The following is a 17,918-nucleotide window of genomic DNA, read 5'->3' as shown; positions in this document are numbered from 1 at the left end:
CATTAACCCATTTAGTCTGGACAACAGCCTATGAGGTAGGTTCTAGTATTTTGCCCATTTTCTAGATGGGGAAACTAAGGCCCAAGGAAGTTCAGTCACTTGCCAAAGGTCACAAAGCTAATATGCATCAGGGCCGGGATTTGATTCTAAGCCATCTGTCACCTGAGACCGTGATCTTAAGCATTACCCACAGTGCTGTCTTAGAATGTTCAACTGCCTATAATGAATTTTAATTCAGTTCCTTCATTAGACAGCTTTGAGGCTTGAGTTCTGCTTCTTGCCAGGTGCAACTGTGGGACTCTGTTGGTACCAAACTGTGCTCATTTTATTTGTATACTTTATCTGTATACATCTCATTTGGAAGCTTCCTATATAACTCTCCGGGACCCTCTACCCCTCTTATGTCTCTGCATTCAAAGACAAAAACAAACAAACAAAACCAAGTGCAAAGTTTCCACCAAGGCTTCTCTTTCGTAAGTCCTAAAACCACCTGCATCTCCAATTCCATTGAGAGTCGGCTGTGATCCTAATAGGGCTGACATGACACATCTCTGGTTTCTTCCTGAAACAACATCCGTCTTAGCTGCTGCTGGCCAGACTAACACCAACAGTATTATTTTTTAATTGAAATTTTTATTGAGATAATATTAGATTCACATACAGTTGTAAGAAATAATACAGAGATCCCTTGCACCCTTTATCCAGTTTCCCCAATGATAACATCTTATAAAACTATAGTATAATATATTGACTACCATATTGACACTGATACAATCTGCAGATCCTATTCAGGTTTTCCAGCTTCACTTGTACTCATTTGTGTGTGTGTGTGTGTGTTAATTCTATACCATTTATCACGTACGTGGTTTCCTGTGTCTACCCCCAAAGTTAAGTTACAGAACAGTTCCATCACAGGAGGGATCCTGTTGCCCTTTTATAACTACATCCATGTCTCTCCTGTATCCCCACCTCCTTTTTCACCCCGACAACCACTAATCTGTTCTCCATTACTAAAATTTTGCCATTTCAAAGTGTTACATAAATGGAATCATATAGTATGAAGTTGTTGAGAATTAGCTTTTTTTTCACTTAGCATAATCTTGAGATAATCCCCTTGAGATGCATCCAAGCTGTTACGAGTATCAATAGTGCCTTCCTTTTCGTTGCTGAGTAGTATTCCATGGTATGGGCATACCAGAGTTTGTCTGACCATTCATCTGTTGAAGGACATCTGGGCCATTTCCAGTGTTTGGTTATTATGAATGATGCTGCTATGAAGGGTTGTGGACAGCATTCAGTCTCTCACCATTTAGTACGATGCTACCTTTAGTTTTTTTGGTAGATGCTCAAGATCAGGTAATTTCCCTCTATTTCTAACTTGCTGAGAAGTTACCATCTTTCTAATACCTGTGAATTATAGTACAACCCTCCCTAATGGTAACACTTTCACAGAACATGTAGGGTGGTCTTTTTCTAATGAGGCCAGGTCTACAGGTACAGTCATCAAGTGGGCCCTTTTGTTTCCCAATGAATAAAATCATTTTTCACAGCCATAGACTCAGCTCATGCCCATCATGGCAGCTATCTATGACACATACCTTCTTTGCTTTCCAGACAAGCATCTGTAGGGCATCTGTAAACCCTCACACAGCAAAACTACATCATACTGGTTTACACATATTGTATGCTCAGTAAGTAGCAATACCAAACATTTATATAGCATTTCATGACTCACTTGACCTTGACAGGTGCTCTGGGAAAATAGGTCTTATTAGTCCTGCTTCCAAGAGCTGAGGCTTAAAGAAGTTAAGTGATTTGCTAAGGCCATTTGAGTTTTAGGGAAAGAGCCAGGACTGTCTAAGCCCAAGCCCACATTGGTTCCCCTCCAGCAGAGCTGGTGGGTAAAGAGGCCTGGACTCACTGATCCCTGAAGGTCTTTTCCAAGTCTAAGGCACTGGGAAGCTATGACAACTTCCTGCTGACTCAGGAAGCCAGCACCCTTCAAGTGGCAGTATCTTCATTCACATCATTCTTGCCCTGCCTGGCGCCTAGATAGAGTTCCCATCACTGCTGATGCTGTTCCCATGGCCAGGGATCGTCTGCCTTTATCTCATGGGCTAAATCTCCTCTGACTCCATTCACATTAATTTCTGACCTTCTGTTTTTCCAATCTAGCAATGCTTACACTGGATTCAAATAAACATTGCGAAGTGTTTCTTTTGTTTTGTTTTAGCAACATTATTCTTGGAGGTCTCTTTACACCATTCCCAAGCTGCCCTTTGTTTCCCACCCTTCGAATTCTTCACATGGATGTCCCCAGCATTCAAGGGCTGCTGCATCCCTCTCACCACCACCACACAATCCTGGGTACAGGCTCTTCGTAAACTTATTCGATGAGGATTCATTCATCACGGCCTGTGCCGGGGCTTTGTAAGGAAATGGAGAGCATTCAAAAGATACTGATATCTTCAAGGAGTTTATATTCTTCTTATTCACCCTCTGTTGGCCACTACTTGGCTGTGAAAGTGGCATTTGAAAGAGCTCAAGTGAAAAACCAGTCTAAAACTCTTATAAGCTAAAAGCTTATGTTGACAGTCCTTTAAGGGATATCGAAATCTGCTCAAGAGAGTGGTAATGCCAAAGCCTGAGGTCAGCTCAGCCTTTTGGTGCCTGTCACATGCTCCTCTTCATGAGGGAAGGAGCAGACTTGGGTGCTACAGCAGCATACTTACAAGTTACCCCATCCACGGCCCCCAACTCTTATTGACTTCATTGCGGTATATACAGAGAGAGAAGTGGAGTAGTAGGAAGAAGGTAGGACAGCATTACTGTTTGTCTTCATTAACACCCTTTCTTGGGTTAGAAGTGGGACTTTGGAAGGGCCAGTTGGGCCATCTGGAATATGACAATGAGTATATACCCAGAAACATTCAGAAGAAACCCATTGCCTGATAGTATCTTTACCTTGTTAGCTCTGGCCAAGGACACATGTCATGCCCATTGGCAGGAATTCTGAGCCAGGATGGGGGAAAATCTCAGAAGCCAAAATGCCATCTTGTTCTCTTTTTAGACTTTAAAAAATACCTCTCCTGTTCTGATCACCTCTCCCTCCATCCTTCTGTGACCCCAGCAACACCTCTCCTGTTCCTATTGCCTCTCCTGCCATCTTTCCATGCCAACAGGGCAAATACCACGTAACCAGATATGTTTGGGGATAAGTTAGTTAACAGGCACCCGTGTAGCAGAAAGAGCACCTTTGTGGCCTCTCTGTGGCAGCACTGTGTGTATCGGCAAAGTATTGGAAATAAAGATCCATCAGTAGGAGACTGGTTAAATAAATAACAGGGCATTGGCATAATGGAACACGACACGGACATTAAATCACGCTGTAGAAAAATAATGACACTGAAAAATGTTTTTAGTGTAAAATATTTGTGGAAAAAGTTGTGCATGTTTGTGCAGTACAACCTGAATCTTGTGAAAAATAAATGTGTATGTGTGTGTGTGTGTGTGTGTGTGTGTGTGTGTGTATATCAGGGTGAAGAATGTGTAATGACAGGCATCAGAGTTCCTCTTAGGGAAGAAATTATCTTTTTTTAGAAGACCCTCATCAACTGTGATTTTATTAAAAAAAAAAAAAGATCACCTCTGCCCATTGTGTCTTCAAAGAGAGCAGTGGGGGAACCTGGGAGGAGAGGTGCAGGAAAGGCTTCTGAAGGGTTTACTGAGCAGAAAGCACTAGCTGTTCACGGAGCACCAATTTGGAGAGACCCAGGGTCATGGGAGGACTCCAGGCATTATGGCCGAGGCATGCCTGTAAGGCGGGATTAAAAGGAGGCTCCAGGGGACATGGCTGCTAGTGCTTTTATTCCCAGGACACCTGATCAAGCCAGGGGCTTTCCTCATCCGACATGAGGCAGGCAGCTCAGGAAACTGGCGCCAGCATAAGACACAAGAGAACAGGCAGAGCAGGCATGAGGCTGCCAGCTTAGCAGCTTCTCCCTCTTGCAGGGGCCTTGCCTTCCTCCACAGCCTCCTTTCCCCAGAGCACCAGTCAACTTTCTTGCTTGTGAAGCTCCCCGGGGAACCCAGCTGATCACAGCATATATCTACTCTTCCTGGAACATCCTTGCTCTCTGCTCTCAGACTCTGAACTGGTCTAACTTGTGAGAGAATCCGAAGTTCTTTCCCTACTAGTTCAGTTCAAAGAACGGGTCAGAGAATCCTGGGGCAGAGGATGGAAAGTGGCAGAGAACAGACACCGTCTAACTGAGGTTTATTCGCTTGCACAACCTCAGGCCAGAGACATGTCTGCCTAGAACCCAGCAGTTTCTCATTTATTTATTTACTTATTTATTGTTCGCTGTGTTGGGTCTTCGTTGCTGCACACGGGCTTTGTCTACTTGCGGCAAGCGGAGGCTACACTTCATTGCAGTGCGCGGGCTTCTCATGGCGGTAGCTTCTCTTGTTGCGGAGCTCAGGCTCTAGGCGTGTGGGCTTCAGTAGTTGTGGCACGCGGGCTCAGTAGTTGCGGCGCACGGGCTTAGTTGCTCCGCGGCATGTGGGATCTTCCTGGACCAGGGCTCGAACCCATGTCCCCTACATTGGCAGGTGGTTTCTTAACCACTGCACCACCAGGGAAGTCCCAACTCAGCAGTTTCTAAGTGTTTTCTGGACCGCCTTATATCCTGAGAAGCTGGAAGCAGGCATAGACCTCAGGGCCCAAAGGTCCTTGGTTCTGCTGGAGCTCAGCTGCCCTTCAGAGGAAGCCTGATGGGTTACTTGTTCATCCAGCCCCGTGGGCCCAGGTAGGAAACATCCATACCAAAGACTGTTGGTTCACACCTTGCTTGCCTCCCCTGCACTTAAGAGCTGAAACTTGCTCTTAAGTGGCTACAGTGCAGGGGAGGCGAACAAGGTGTGACCCCTCTATTGCTCACTTGCTTCCCATATTCCCCCATAGCCTCCTTTGCTGAGTCCTTTCTCCTCCCCTCTTGCACACTTTCCCGCCATAGTTCCTACCGGAGTAGGAGTTAGATTTACACATAGCCATCATCTATTTTTTAAAAAAATATTTTATTTATTTATTTATTTTGGAAATTTATTTATTTTTGGCTGTGTTGGGTCTTCATTGCTGCACACGGGCTTTCTCTAGTTGCGCCGAGCAGGGGCTACTCTTCATTGCAGTGTGCAGGCTTCTCATTGTGGTGGCCTCTCTTGTTGCAGAGCATAGGATCTAGGTGCACAGGCTTCAGTAGTTGTGGCATGTAGGCTCAGTAGCTGTGGCCCACGAGCTTAGTTGCTCCGGCATGTGGGATCTTCCCGGACCAGGGATCGAACCCGTGTCCCCTGCATTGGCAGGCGGATTCCCAACCACTGCACCACCAGGGAAGTCCCCGTAGCCGTCATCTATTAAGCACCTGTTACGTGCCAGGCACTGTGCTAGGCATGCGTGCATGCATCCTTTAATTTCAATCACCATCACAATCCTGTTTGGTGCATACTACTACTCCCATGCTATAATGGAAACAGAAGCTTGTCAAGATTAGGACCATCCCAAGGTTAACGGAGGAGTCGATGGGAAGTCAGGAGTCAAACCCAGATCCTCTTACACTAAGTAAAGATCTTTTCCATCAGGCCACCTTGCCCTACAGGTTTTCTGTTCTCCCTTTCTTCCCTCCCATCTTCACTGGCACACACAGGCACACAGCCCTTCTCTCTCTCTCTAGGTATCAGGGAGAATTCCACACAAGTTCCAATGACCCAGTGGCACCTACAGCCTGAGGTTCAGGTCCATTCAAGAAAGGAGCTCAGTTCTGACTCAGCATGAGCAGTTGGCCTAGAATCACATCCCCCAAATCCTCAGATCTGGCCCAGACTCCTCAGGGCTCTCCAGTCTTGAGTCAATGGTGGCAACTCTCTGGGATGCTACAGCGTAGCCAGCAACTGTTCCCTGAAACTCTTGGCCCTGCTACTGCCAGTTCATTTCTTAAAAGCTTTTTTTTTTTTTTTTTTTCCCTCCATCAGAACTTCCTGGCCTAATACAGCTAGTCTTACCAGATTTTTATGGTGAACGACTGCCTGCTTAGAATCAAAGTCTGAATTTTGGAATAATCTGAGAAGGTCTAGCAGCAGTAGGTAATCTCTGGTGCCATCAATTTAGATTCCAGGGCCCAGGCAATATTTTATAGAGGCTTCCAACCCCTACTCTGGTTTCTCTCTGAGACCCTCTGTCTGACTCTATCGTCCGGGGAGACTGTCATTTACTTTGGTTTACCCTCAGATTTGCAAGGTTACCTTGGAAATCTTAGTTGAGATCTTTATGCTTATTTGTCAGCACATATCAGTAAATGGGAACAAAAGAGAGCTTGTTTCCTGTTTCCTTCCTAAATCTGGTTGCTTCCAGAAAGAGAGGCTAGAAGGTGGGGGAGAGGGGAGCTAGAGGGTCTTCAAACTCCTAGACAGTTCAACACTTCTGAAAGGGCACTTGGAGGGCATCTGACCCAACACCAATTGTTTACATATGAGGAGGCTCAGAGTGATGTGACTTTTCCAAAGTCACGGAGCAAGTTGACAGCAGACTCTAGATTAGAACCCTGTTCCCACAACCGCATGCCATGTTTTGAGGAGAACACAGTGGATTTGAGATTTGGGCTGTGAAGAGCCATGGCAAGTATCCAATACAGATCTGATGATTGAGTGAGCTTCCTTCTGGGTGCTGTGTCTGAGCTATCGATGGGCAGGACTTCCTAGACTCAGGGGCCAACAAGGATCTTGGACATGGACCACCCATACGGTCCCTTCCTCCACACCAGAGGCACATCACTAATGCTCAGGACCAGTTTGTATCACAAGCTCTGACCCAACTTTCTTCCCTGCCTCACCAGCAGATTCAAACTGTCACTCACGTGCTATTGAGTCCAAAGGGGCGTCCCCCTACTGTGGGGTACCATGCTGCCAGGATCCAGCCCTATGTGTGCATTGGGGTGGTGGGCACTGCAGAAAGGATAAGTCATATTATGGGAAACTAAGAGAAAGTCTGAGGCTTGGGATAAGTTTGCTTGACATCTTTGGTGTTACAGTCTGACAGGATTAGACAAGGCACAGATAATGTCCAGAATGGCATTAAAAATTATGTGTATGAGGTAGGTTTTCTTCGGGAATATAAAAGAAGAAAGCAAAACTACCCATAATCTTTCTACACAGATAATCTTGTCATCGTTTTTCGTAAAAAATAAAAGTAATAATGCATATACTTAGAAAAGTCATGCACTATAGAAAGATTTAGAATAAAAAGTTAAAAAAGGACATGGAGGAACCTTAAATGCATATGACTAAGTGAAAGAAGCCAGTCTGAAAAGGCTACACACTGTATAATTCCAACTATAGGACATTCTGGAAAAGGCAAACTATGGAGACAGTAAAAAGATCAGTGGTTGCCAAGGGTGGGGCGTAAGAGATAAAGAGGCAGAGCACAGAGGATTTTTAGGGCAGTGAAAGCACTCGGTATGGTACCACAGTGATAGGTACATGTCATTATACATTTGTCTAAACCCATAGAATGTACAACACAAGAGTGAACCCCGAAGTAAACTGTGGACTTTTGGTGATCATGACGTGTCAGTGTAGATTCACCAACTGTAACAAATGTACCACTCTGGTGGGGAGTGCTGATAACGGGGGAGGCTAGGCATGTATGGGTGCAGGGAGTATATGAGAAATCTCTGTCCCTTACCCTCAATTTTGCTGTAAACCTTAAACTGCTCTAAAAACAATCAAGTCTTAATCTTTAAAAAAAAAAAAAAAAAGAAGTGAAAGTCTCTCCCCAATTTCTCTGCCCAGTCCCTATTCAAGTGACGTGAACAGCTTCACTTGCATAATTTCAGATAATCTTCTTGAAAGCAAGTATTGTACTAGAGTATATGTTGATGCTAGTTTATATCTTTTTTTCTTTTTTCAAACACGAAGCAAATAAACACTGTTTTGCATTCTGCCTTTTCACGTAATAACAGATTTTGGAGACTGGTCTCTATCAGTCCACACGGAACTCTCCCATTCTGGGTAATGGCCACCCAGTTCAGAAAGAATGGAGAATTATTCTTTCCAGAGCTGGAAAGGACCTTTGAGATCCTGGACTCCAACCCTCGGCTTTTAGACATCAGAAAACTACGGCCCAAGAGGTAAAATTCCTCGACCCAAGGCGGCTGGTGAGTTAGAGACAGAACTTGCTGTCCACGTCACTCTTTACCAAGTCACGCTTCCGCTGTGTCTTTGATGGGGACGTGTGAAGACTTTCAAAGAACGTCCCTCGCATTCTGCTCATCAGAAAGGCTTTTGTTTTACTGTATTAGCAAGTGCTTTTTTTGGTGGAGTGCGTGCATTTGGGGAGCAGTTTTTCTGTGTGCGTTTGAAACAAAATGGGAGAGTCAGCATCAATAGATATTTAATGCAGAAACCACGCATCAAGAGAGTTTTCCTAGTAGGTACTACTCAAGTATCTCTTTTGTCTTAAAACTGTTAGAATTAAAGGTGGAAATTTCCTTCATTGGGCAGTTCCCACTTTTTTTTTTTTTAATGTATTTATTTTTGGCTGCATTGGGTCTTCATTGCTGTGTGCGGGCTTTCTCTAGTTGTGGCAAGGGGGGGCTACTCTTCGTTGCGGTGCGCGGGCTTCTCATTGCGGTGGCTTCTCTTACTGCAGAGCATGGGCTCTAGGCGCACAGGCTTCAGTAGTTGTGGCACGCGGGCTCAGTAGTTGTGGCACGCGGGCTCTAGAGCGCAGGGTCAGTAGTTGTGGCGCACGGGCTTAGCTGCTCTGCGGCATGTGGGATCTTCCCGGACCAGGGCTCGAACCCGTGTCCCCTGCACTGGCAGGCGGATTCTTAACCACTGCGCCACCAGGGAAGCCCCAGTTCCCGCTTCTTATTTCTATTCTTTTTTTTGTTCTCCTAAATATCCCTGCCCACTTAAAAGGATAATTTATACTTCTAATACTTTGTAGTTTATAAAGTACATTCATACGTTATCATCTTGCTTTTCACCCTTATCTTGCGAGTCAGGCTGGCATGATTATACCCATTTAATATGTGAGGAAACTCAAGACCAGATTAAGTGCACATATGTAGCGAATGTGCCACCAGCTGTCACACGAGTCTCCCTTAGTTCCCGTCCCACTAGACACAGGGCCAACTGGTCTATTTACTGCTGGGTTTGGGGGAGGGGTTGTTTTTGTTTCTTGGGAGATGAGGTTTCGGCTCACAAAGTTAGAACTTATCAGCCAGTCATAAAAACACAAACTAAAAAATAAATACTACTTTACAGGATGTTAGGAGAGAAAATGTTCCATGCCACACAGAATAATACTGTGTCCAATCTCGTTTAGCACTTAAACCAGAACATATTTTTAAATGATGGTATCATCACTCTCATGACATTAAAACTGACCAGGTCTGGAGTAATGCATCTGCACAAGTCCAGATGTTATTCTTCTAATGGGTCATTTCCCGTCATTGTATCCACAAACTGGTTACTGAAAAGTAATGGCTGAAATGAATTCCTACTCTTACCACATCCACTTAAATTTCTCAAGACCTCTGAACTGGAATTCACACACTCTGGAGCAAAGGGGATAAAAACTAGGGGAGGTATGGGTGGGGCTTCTGTAAGCCTCCAGGCTCATTAGAAATTATGACTCATCAGATTCGCATTCCTCTCAGGTCACCTTCCTAGTGACAGAGAACCTGGTTACAGAGAGCAGGACGGTTTCCCCGTAACCACCCAGGATGGTCCTGGAATGGGAATCCTGATCACACAAGGCACAATCACGGGAAAAGGAATAACTTACAGAAGACAAGACTGGAGGATGGGCAAGCGAGTTGCCCTAAAAATGTCAAGGCTTTTCCTTGTTACAGTGATGAGATGTATTTTTTGTTGCTTCAAAAGATAGATAGAATATGGATGGATTGATAGAAATTTCAAGGAGGCAAATTTTAGTACCTAAGGATTCCACATACTACTGTGTGACCATGGGCAAGGGACTTAACTGCTCCAGCTTGAGTTTTCTTTCTCACAAAGGTATATAGGTATATATGTAAGTTCATGAAAGGCAGTGACCTTGTTCTTCATGTTTACTCCTGTGTTCCCAGCCCTCAAGGCCCAGCGTCTAGCACCTATTAGTTGCTCAATGAATATTAATGAAATGAATTAGTTGCTCAATGAATAGTAATGAAATGATTGCATTTCTTGGATCCTTAATATGAGACAAATGCTGGGATAAGCATTTTCACTCCTTTCAAACACATTTATGGAACATCTACTGGGTGCCAGAAGCTGGGCTCATCACGGTAGTCTTTACTACCATTATTGTTACTGCTATTATTATTATAGTTGTTGTTTTGTGGTGGTGGTTATTAAATAAGTCACTATAGGTAGTGGTGAGTATCCCTATTTTTGGAAATGCCTAAGCTCACGCTGATAACAAGGTGGTAATGTTGACAAGGAAATTCACACACCTCTGTAAGGTATGGAGTCATAACCAAATCTGAAATCGAATTCTGGTTTTCCATAACTCTCGAGCTAGCTAGTTAGCCCTTCCTTAGCACTTTTGTTCTTTTCCCACAGACACACTGTGGAAGGGAAACTTTGCTCCACAAGCTTCCTCTCTGTAAACCCTGTCTGTAATTTCAGTGCTGTTTTAAACTCCTTTTGGCTGAAAGAGAAGAGAATGTCCACTTGGATATATTTCAACCCAGGATTCTTTTAGTTCAAGTCAGCTCTCCTTGGCACTACACATTCCCCTTCCTTTTTTTTTCTTTTTCTTTAATTGAAGTATAGTTGATTTACAAATGTTGTGTTAGTTTCAGGTGTACAACAAAGTGATTCAGTTTTATATATTTAATATATATATATATTATATATAATCTCATACTTTTTCAGATTCTTTTCCCTTATAGGTTATTACAAAATATTGAGTATAGCTCCTACATCCTGCTTCTTTTTAAAAAATCTTTGGGAACTGTTGGTTTTGAGTCCTACCAGACATGGCATCATTTCCTTGCTGATATGAAAATGTGTATGTATGTTTAAAAGGAAGATAATGAGCTTTACACTGCTTATGATCATTTCAAGGCCATATGAACACCATGAGGAAGACTGAACTCTTTTAATCTTCTGTCGTATTATCTTTGGCTTTTTTTTAAAGTTTGTTTTTGCTGCACCACGTGGCTTGTGGAATCTTAGTCCCCTGACCAGGGATCGAACCCAGGGCCCCGGCAGTGACAGCACCGAGCCCAGTCCTGGACTGCCAGGGAATTCCCCTATCTTTGGCTTTTTTTTTTTTTTTTTTTGCGGTACGCGGGCCTCTCACTGTTGCGGCCTCTCCCGTTGCGGAGCACAGGCTCCGGACGCGCAGGCTCAGCGGCCATGGCTCACGGGCCCAGCCGCTCTGTGGCATGTGGGATCCTCCCAGACCGGGGCACGAACCCGTGTCCCCTGCATCGGCAGGCGGACGCCCAACCACTGCGCCACCAGGGAAGCCCCTATCTTTGGCTTTTTAAATGCCTGGTACCACTATCCGTGCTAGAGCTGTGCTTGCTGCTATGTAATTAGGAATGGACCACACTAATCGCGTTGGTGATAATGGCAAACTCTGGTCCCAGCGTGGACATCTGATTTCCCAAAGCCAAATATCTGGGAATTGGGAAATTGCTGGTTGGCTGCTTGGTTGAAACATTTGGCTTTCATCCTAGCTCTTTGGAGGAGGCACAACCTGGTGAAGAAAGAGAAGAGCTGGCAGGAGAGGATGTCCCATCTGAAGGTCACTCCCAACCTGTGAAACTCTGTGAAGCTTTGGGCTGCTCCACACCTTGGCCCTCCTGTCCATCCTGCAGCCAAGTCCCCTTGCCTTGGATGGGGCACTCCCATGCCTTTTGGCTGTAGGGACTCTGACTTCAATACATCTTAGACAGTTTCTGGCTACGAGCCACCCAACTCATTACTTTTGCAGGTAAACTAAGGAACTTCAGAATCCACTTTAGAAACTCAGCCCAAAGTCTACATTCAGAATTTTCTCTCCTTGAAAGCATTCTACAAGTTTCAATTCTCACATCCTTTCTTGGAAGATGATCTTTGAAGCCACATTTACAGGCTTAAGATTTATTGGCCAAGGGGCTGCCTGAGGAACAGCCTCAGGGTAACAATGGCTTGGCCAGTCAAACTGTCCCATCCAGATGGCAGTATCTTGGCTGAGCACCTTAGCATGAAGCCCCTCTTCTTTCCCCTCCTTTGCCAGCTCTTATCCCAACAATTCATCTTCTGGCTACCAGGTTACTGCTTGTCTCTAGCTCTTGACTTCTTTTTTTTTTTCTCACTGAGTTCTTGCATTTGTAATTTATCCATCTTCCTGCTTGGTTCTCTGGTTCCCACACCAATTTCTGTGGGGTACCTTTTGTCTTAGAATCTGCCTCAGGGTCTATATCTAATTCTGTCCACCTTAGATGTATACGCTCAGTCATCTTCTGGTGTCCCATTGCAGGGGCGGCTTTAAGGGTGCCGTCACATAAGACCCATGCTCAGAAGGGCCTTGTATTTGGTTTAATGCTCTGCTGTTGACTTCTTGAAATTCTGATTATTTTATCTTTGAAACTGTGTTTTGTAAGTGAAGCCTGATTGGATAATGGAGCATGAAGTTGAGCAGAAGACAGAGGTACAACTATTCTTTGCAGGCCCATGTAGTATATAGCATTCACGATGCCCCATGAGCACAGAATTCCAGTGGATCCACAATGCAGGGGAGTTGAACAACAAACAAGAGGGTTAGGTCAATAACTAAGTAAGCACACACGCTGACAGCCCGAAGAGGCCAGGCTTTCCATTCAACCCAGAAATTGCTTCAAATGCAGAAAGAGAGCAACGGTGTTCTAAGAAACAAAAATAACCTAAAACCCCATCACATCCTCTCTTGCTTAAGTGCCCTGTACTAGCCAACCACTTATGCAAATGATGACAGAGGAGGAAAGACTAGGGTAGGAGTATGGAATAGCTCCTTTCCTTTCCTTATTCATCAGAAAGCCAAGACTGGTAGAAAGGGCACCTATAAAGTATGCATATAAAAAGTGAAATAAAAGCAGTTGAGTTCATTTTGTCAGCATTTCCATGGTTCCAGTAAGAATAAACTACAGGGCTTCCCTGGTGGAGCAGTGGCTGAGAGTCCGCCTGCCGATGCAGGGGACGCGGGTTCGTGCCCCAGTCCAGGAAGATCCCACATGCCGCGGAGCGGCTGGGCCCGTGAGCCATGGCCGCTGAGCCTGCGCGTCCGGAGCCTGTGCTCCGCAACGGGAGAGGCCACAACAGTGAGAGGCCCGCGTACCGCAAAAAAAAAAAAAAAGAATAAACTACATATGCATGTACAAGCTACGAAATGTGAATTGTGTAACTTACATGATTTCATATACCAGTTAAGTGTTTTTATATTTCCACTTAAAACTGGCATTGCACACTATAAAGATGAATAGCAAATTCATGCCAATAATTTAAAATTGTAATTTTCTTGAAATGACATTAAATAGCAGATAAAAACACCGTTCCAGTTGAGAGAGAAACCATGAAAGGGGAAAAACTTTATCTTTGAAAACTTTTAATGACACCTTTTTCCTGCTTTTTTGAACAAGGAGCCCCACATTTTCATTTTGCACTGGGCCTCACAAATTATGTAGCTGGCCCGGTCCCATGGCTTCAAGACACGTCCACAAGCACTGATAAAGCTGGCTCCCATCCAGGCCTTTTTCTTGCGTGACTTCTTTAGGCCTTGTCACTCCCCTGTCCTGGGACTTTCAGTTGGCATCAATGGATATTATCTGCCCCTTTGGTAAAAAACAAAACAAAAAAACCCCCCGCCCAAACATAGCTCTAAATGGATGAGAAAATGGAGGTAAAATGATGTGGTAGGGACTTATACAAAGTCACGAGGTATGCCAGGAATAGGGACATAAGCTGACTCTCGTCTAGCCTTCAGATCCAATGCCATGGCCTGTCAGCACCCATCTCCACTGTGGGCATTTGAGTCCTGAACATCATTTGAAAATACCAACAGAGTCATGCATTGCAACATTTTGATCAAACCCAGCTGGGGCCACTACAGCCCCACAGGAACAGCTGTAAAGCAAAAGGTTCTGTCCTTCAAGAGGTTTTGCACAGAACATTCCAAGGCCCCAGGGGAGTCCTGTGTCTTGTTCAAGGTCAGTGGGAGTTGATCGACAGGCCAGTACATGCTTCTTTTGCAGCCTTGCTAAGAATCACATGTCTACATCTTCCCAGGCAGAATATCTTTTCTAATCATTGTATCAAAGTCATTAGAAATTCTGAAGGAAGAAGATGCTTCTCATTTCCTTCCTTGAATTTCTTAGAGAACAAGACATGCAAAATCAAATCTGGGGGTCTTGCACCCCTGGCCAGATCCCTACTAATCAGAAGGAACTCCGAGGCAGAACAGGCCACAGCCACAGGCACTTTGCACGTTGCCTGCACACCCTTCAAGTGGTCACCTCAAGTCATCCAAATGGATTTTTAGGTTAACATCTCTTAACAGATTCTAACTGCCCCCTTGCTGTTCTCTTGGAGTCTTCCATTAGAGTGCAAGGGTCCACTGAACCTAGGTTTCCTCCCGAAGCCTCATAATAGTCTTTTTTTTTGTTGCTGAGATGCCCTTAGCAACACAGCCTAATCCTCCAGGTGTTTCTGGGCTAGTTCATGTTGCTTCTAAACCCCAAACCTCTCCCTCTATGCACAGCTGTGTGGAAGGTCAGGTCCTTGAGAGAACCAACATCTTCAGACTGCTCTCTCCTGAAGCCCACTGGGTTGCTCAGCCAGCACTGCAGCCCCAGTGGAAGGGCCAGTTGCCTTTCTGCTGGAACAAACTTGCAGGTGCTGTCTCCTCCCTTTAATCAGGCACGGGGGTGGGGTGGGGGGGTTAGATTATCTTATGGGCCACGCTGCACTGTTCTGGTTCTAACAGCAATAACAGTGATCATCTTTCTTTCTCTTTCCATCAAATGCTCATTGTAAACACCCATTTACAAATTTTAGGTTGCCATTTAAAATAATCTTCACAAAAATATTTTAGTGAAATGTAAAAATGCTCTGACACAATGATGGCAAGTGGGAATAAAAACAGGATACGGGAGGTCCTTAGCTTTGTAAATAGTTTATGTTTAGGTATAGAAAAAAATACAGGAAGGAAATATATCACAATGGATTTCTTTAGGTTGGTGGGATTAAAGGTAATTTTGTATTTTCTAAACGAAAATACATTTTATAGGTAAGCATTACTTTTGTAATCCACAAGTTATTAATATTAATAAATGGTGAGCACCGGAGAAGGCAGCAGAGGGGGAAATCTGCCATTGCTACTTTCCATTCTCTCGCCACTAAAGTTTTCCAAAGTGTGTGGAGGGGTGGGTATGGAAGTGGAGGAACCGTCCAGATCTTAGCCCTGCCCTGAGTGGGCTGGCCTGACCAAGGACACAGCTTAGGTTTCACCTTGGAAATGTAACCACTTCTGGGGTAGAAAGTAGGCAGTGCTAGCCATCGGCCGGCAGCCAAAGCATGGGGTGAGGGGCAACCCTAGAATGCCCATGGAAAACGCTAAATGTAAGACTCTATTACCACTCTGAAATCACTGCATTAGTGATCCAGAGTGCCCCCTCCTTCCCCCATGGCCACTCTGCTCTTTATATTCATCAGGCAGTAATGAATATGCCAGAGACTTACGGGAAATAAAGGGAGTCATGGTGTACCTTGCGATGGATTGAAATAGTCCATCTATGCTGTATTCCTACTACTTTATCTGCTGCCGTTATTACTAGTACTGCTATCAGCACCACCATTTCCACAATTGCTACTACTACTATTATCATTAATCCTTTAAGTTTGTAAACTACTTAACAATCTACAAAGTGCCTGGGCTTTGCCTGACTAGAGATGACACTGGACATGGCGTTATGGGAAGGCAGAGGTAGGCTGGCGCCAGAGATCTCAAAGGGAACAGAGCTGACTGGCACTTAGGAACAGAGCAGAATTGTCCATACATTTGTTTTCATCCCCAACTGTCTGGGCCCCAGACAAATCCACCGTCCCCAACCACACCCATTCTCCCAACTTGACTCTGCTACAGCTGTCCAGAGCTAGTTTAGGCAACTTCAAGGATTAAGGATTAGGAGTGATGGCCTTTATCTGGCCAGAGGAGCTGGATCATGCCCAGATCCCACCAAATGGGGTGGGAGAAGAGGAGAGAGAGTGTTTTTCAAATATAAGGCCATTGCCTCTGCCAACAGCTTCCACTTTCTCACATGAAGGCCCTGGAGTGACCCCGACTCCTCCGGTTTTAGAGACTTTAAAATTTTCTGTGCCAAAGTTAATTTTTAAAACACCCGACTTTGACCTTAATCCCCAAAGTGTACTCGGGAATGTATACCTCACCTTCTTATCCAAACCCCAAAGTGTACTCGGGAATGTATACCTCACCTTCTTATCCCAATAAAAGGGCTCCGTATTCCTCAACCCTAGCAGCTAGCTGGTGTGAGAACCAGTGCTACACGGAGTGAGGCAGGGAGAAGAGCTAGAATGCAGCACAGCTCAAGCCCAACCTTGGACTAGCTTTCCATTGAGATCGCTCTCTTCACCTGGCAACCCGGGCCCCAGCAGAGCTCAGAGAGAAGAAAGTGCATTTTGGAATCCATTTTGCTTGAGATGCTGAAGGCAACGTAGCAAACTGCCCTTTGCTACTGGGGCCAAAGGAACTTGGGGAAGGACTTGACTCAGAGGGATGCGGTCAGCTGCGGGGAAGGTGAGGGCGAGCTCTGGTGCTAACGATCCCTGAGGCAAGCAGCCACTGGGCATGCCGTGGGTGCGGGTGGCCCACCCTGGGTGCTGCTGCCCGCATTTGGACCCAGGGCCACTGGTGAGCAGTAGTAGCAGTCGCCGCCAGGCCGGCTGGGTCCCCATCTCTCTGTCCAGTTATTTATAGGCGAGATTTACGAGGATGCGGGGGAGGAATGCGAGATGACAACGAGTTTCGGAAGGTATAATCCTAAAAGTCACACTTTTCCCAAAGCGCCCCCCTCTCAGGTTCTCCTTCCCAGAGCGGCACGGTCCCAGCGGGGGCGTGTGCGTCGCGGCGCGCCGCGGCGGTCGGCTGTGACCCGGAGGCCCGGGGCTGGGGAATGGGGACCGGCGCCTGGCGGGAGATCGGGAGGGCAGGGAGAGGAGGGGTCGGGGGCGCGGCGCGGCTCACCTGCCAGGCTGTTGTAGCAGTCGATCTCGATGGCTTCCACCGTCTTGCTCTGCTCCTCCGAGAGGCTCCCGGGGTTGGGGGCCCCGGCCGGGGAGGCCGCGCGCGAGTCCCGCTCCCGTTCCCCGGAGGCCGGCAGCAGCCCCTTCAGCTCCAGCAACGCCCTGTGGTATTTGCCGATGGCTTCGCGGAATTTCTTATCCTTGTAGCACTGCGCCCCTTGGCTCTTGAACTCGTGCGCTCGCCGGATGAACTCGGCTGGCTCCGCAGCCGCGCCACCCTGGCCCCGCGCCGGGGTCCCTCCGCCGCCACCTGGGACGCACAGTGGCGGCTGCGGCCGTTGAGCCTCGCCGGCTGCCGGCGGGCTCGGGTTCCCCTTGGCCGCCGAGCCCTTCCTCTCCATTCGGCCGCCACCCGGCGCCCAGCGCGCGCCGCGATCCGCCCGCCGCCGCCGCCGCCGCCGCGCCCTCCCGGGTTTAAAAGCGCCGGGCGCCTGCCCCACGCCTGGCAAGCTTGGCCGCGGCCGTGACACCCCGCGGCGGTCTGTCGTCCCGCACTCCCATTCTCCTCGCCAGCTGCGGGAGGCTGCTCTCTCCTCCTCCTCCTCGGATTGCCTTCCCCTCCTTCCCTCCTC

The 17,918-nt window shown here is 46.4% G+C and overlaps 1 protein-coding gene across 1 annotated transcript in view; it reads right to left on the bottom strand.

Moving 5' to 3' along the window:
• TTC9 (tetratricopeptide repeat domain 9) overlaps nt 1-17,702 on the bottom strand; it is a 32,168-nt gene extending 14,466 nt beyond the window's left edge. Inside the window, exon 1 of the mRNA XM_029236447.1 lies at nt 17,288-17,702. Coding sequence (XP_029092280.1) covers nt 17,288-17,687 — 400 coding nt within the window. The 5' untranslated portion in view covers nt 17,688-17,702. The remainder of the gene's footprint in view (nt 1-17,287) is intronic.
• Between the last annotated feature and the right edge of the window lie 216 nt (nt 17,703-17,918).

The sequence above is a fragment of the Monodon monoceros genome, unplaced genomic scaffold, assembly GCF_005190385.1.
Source record: "Monodon monoceros isolate NGI ecotype Baffin Bay Population unplaced genomic scaffold, NGI_Narwhal_1 Super_Scaffold_21, whole genome shotgun sequence".
Lineage (NCBI taxonomy): Eukaryota > Metazoa > Chordata > Mammalia > Artiodactyla > Monodontidae > Monodon > Monodon monoceros.
This window is presented reverse-complemented; position numbering and strand designations above follow the sequence as displayed.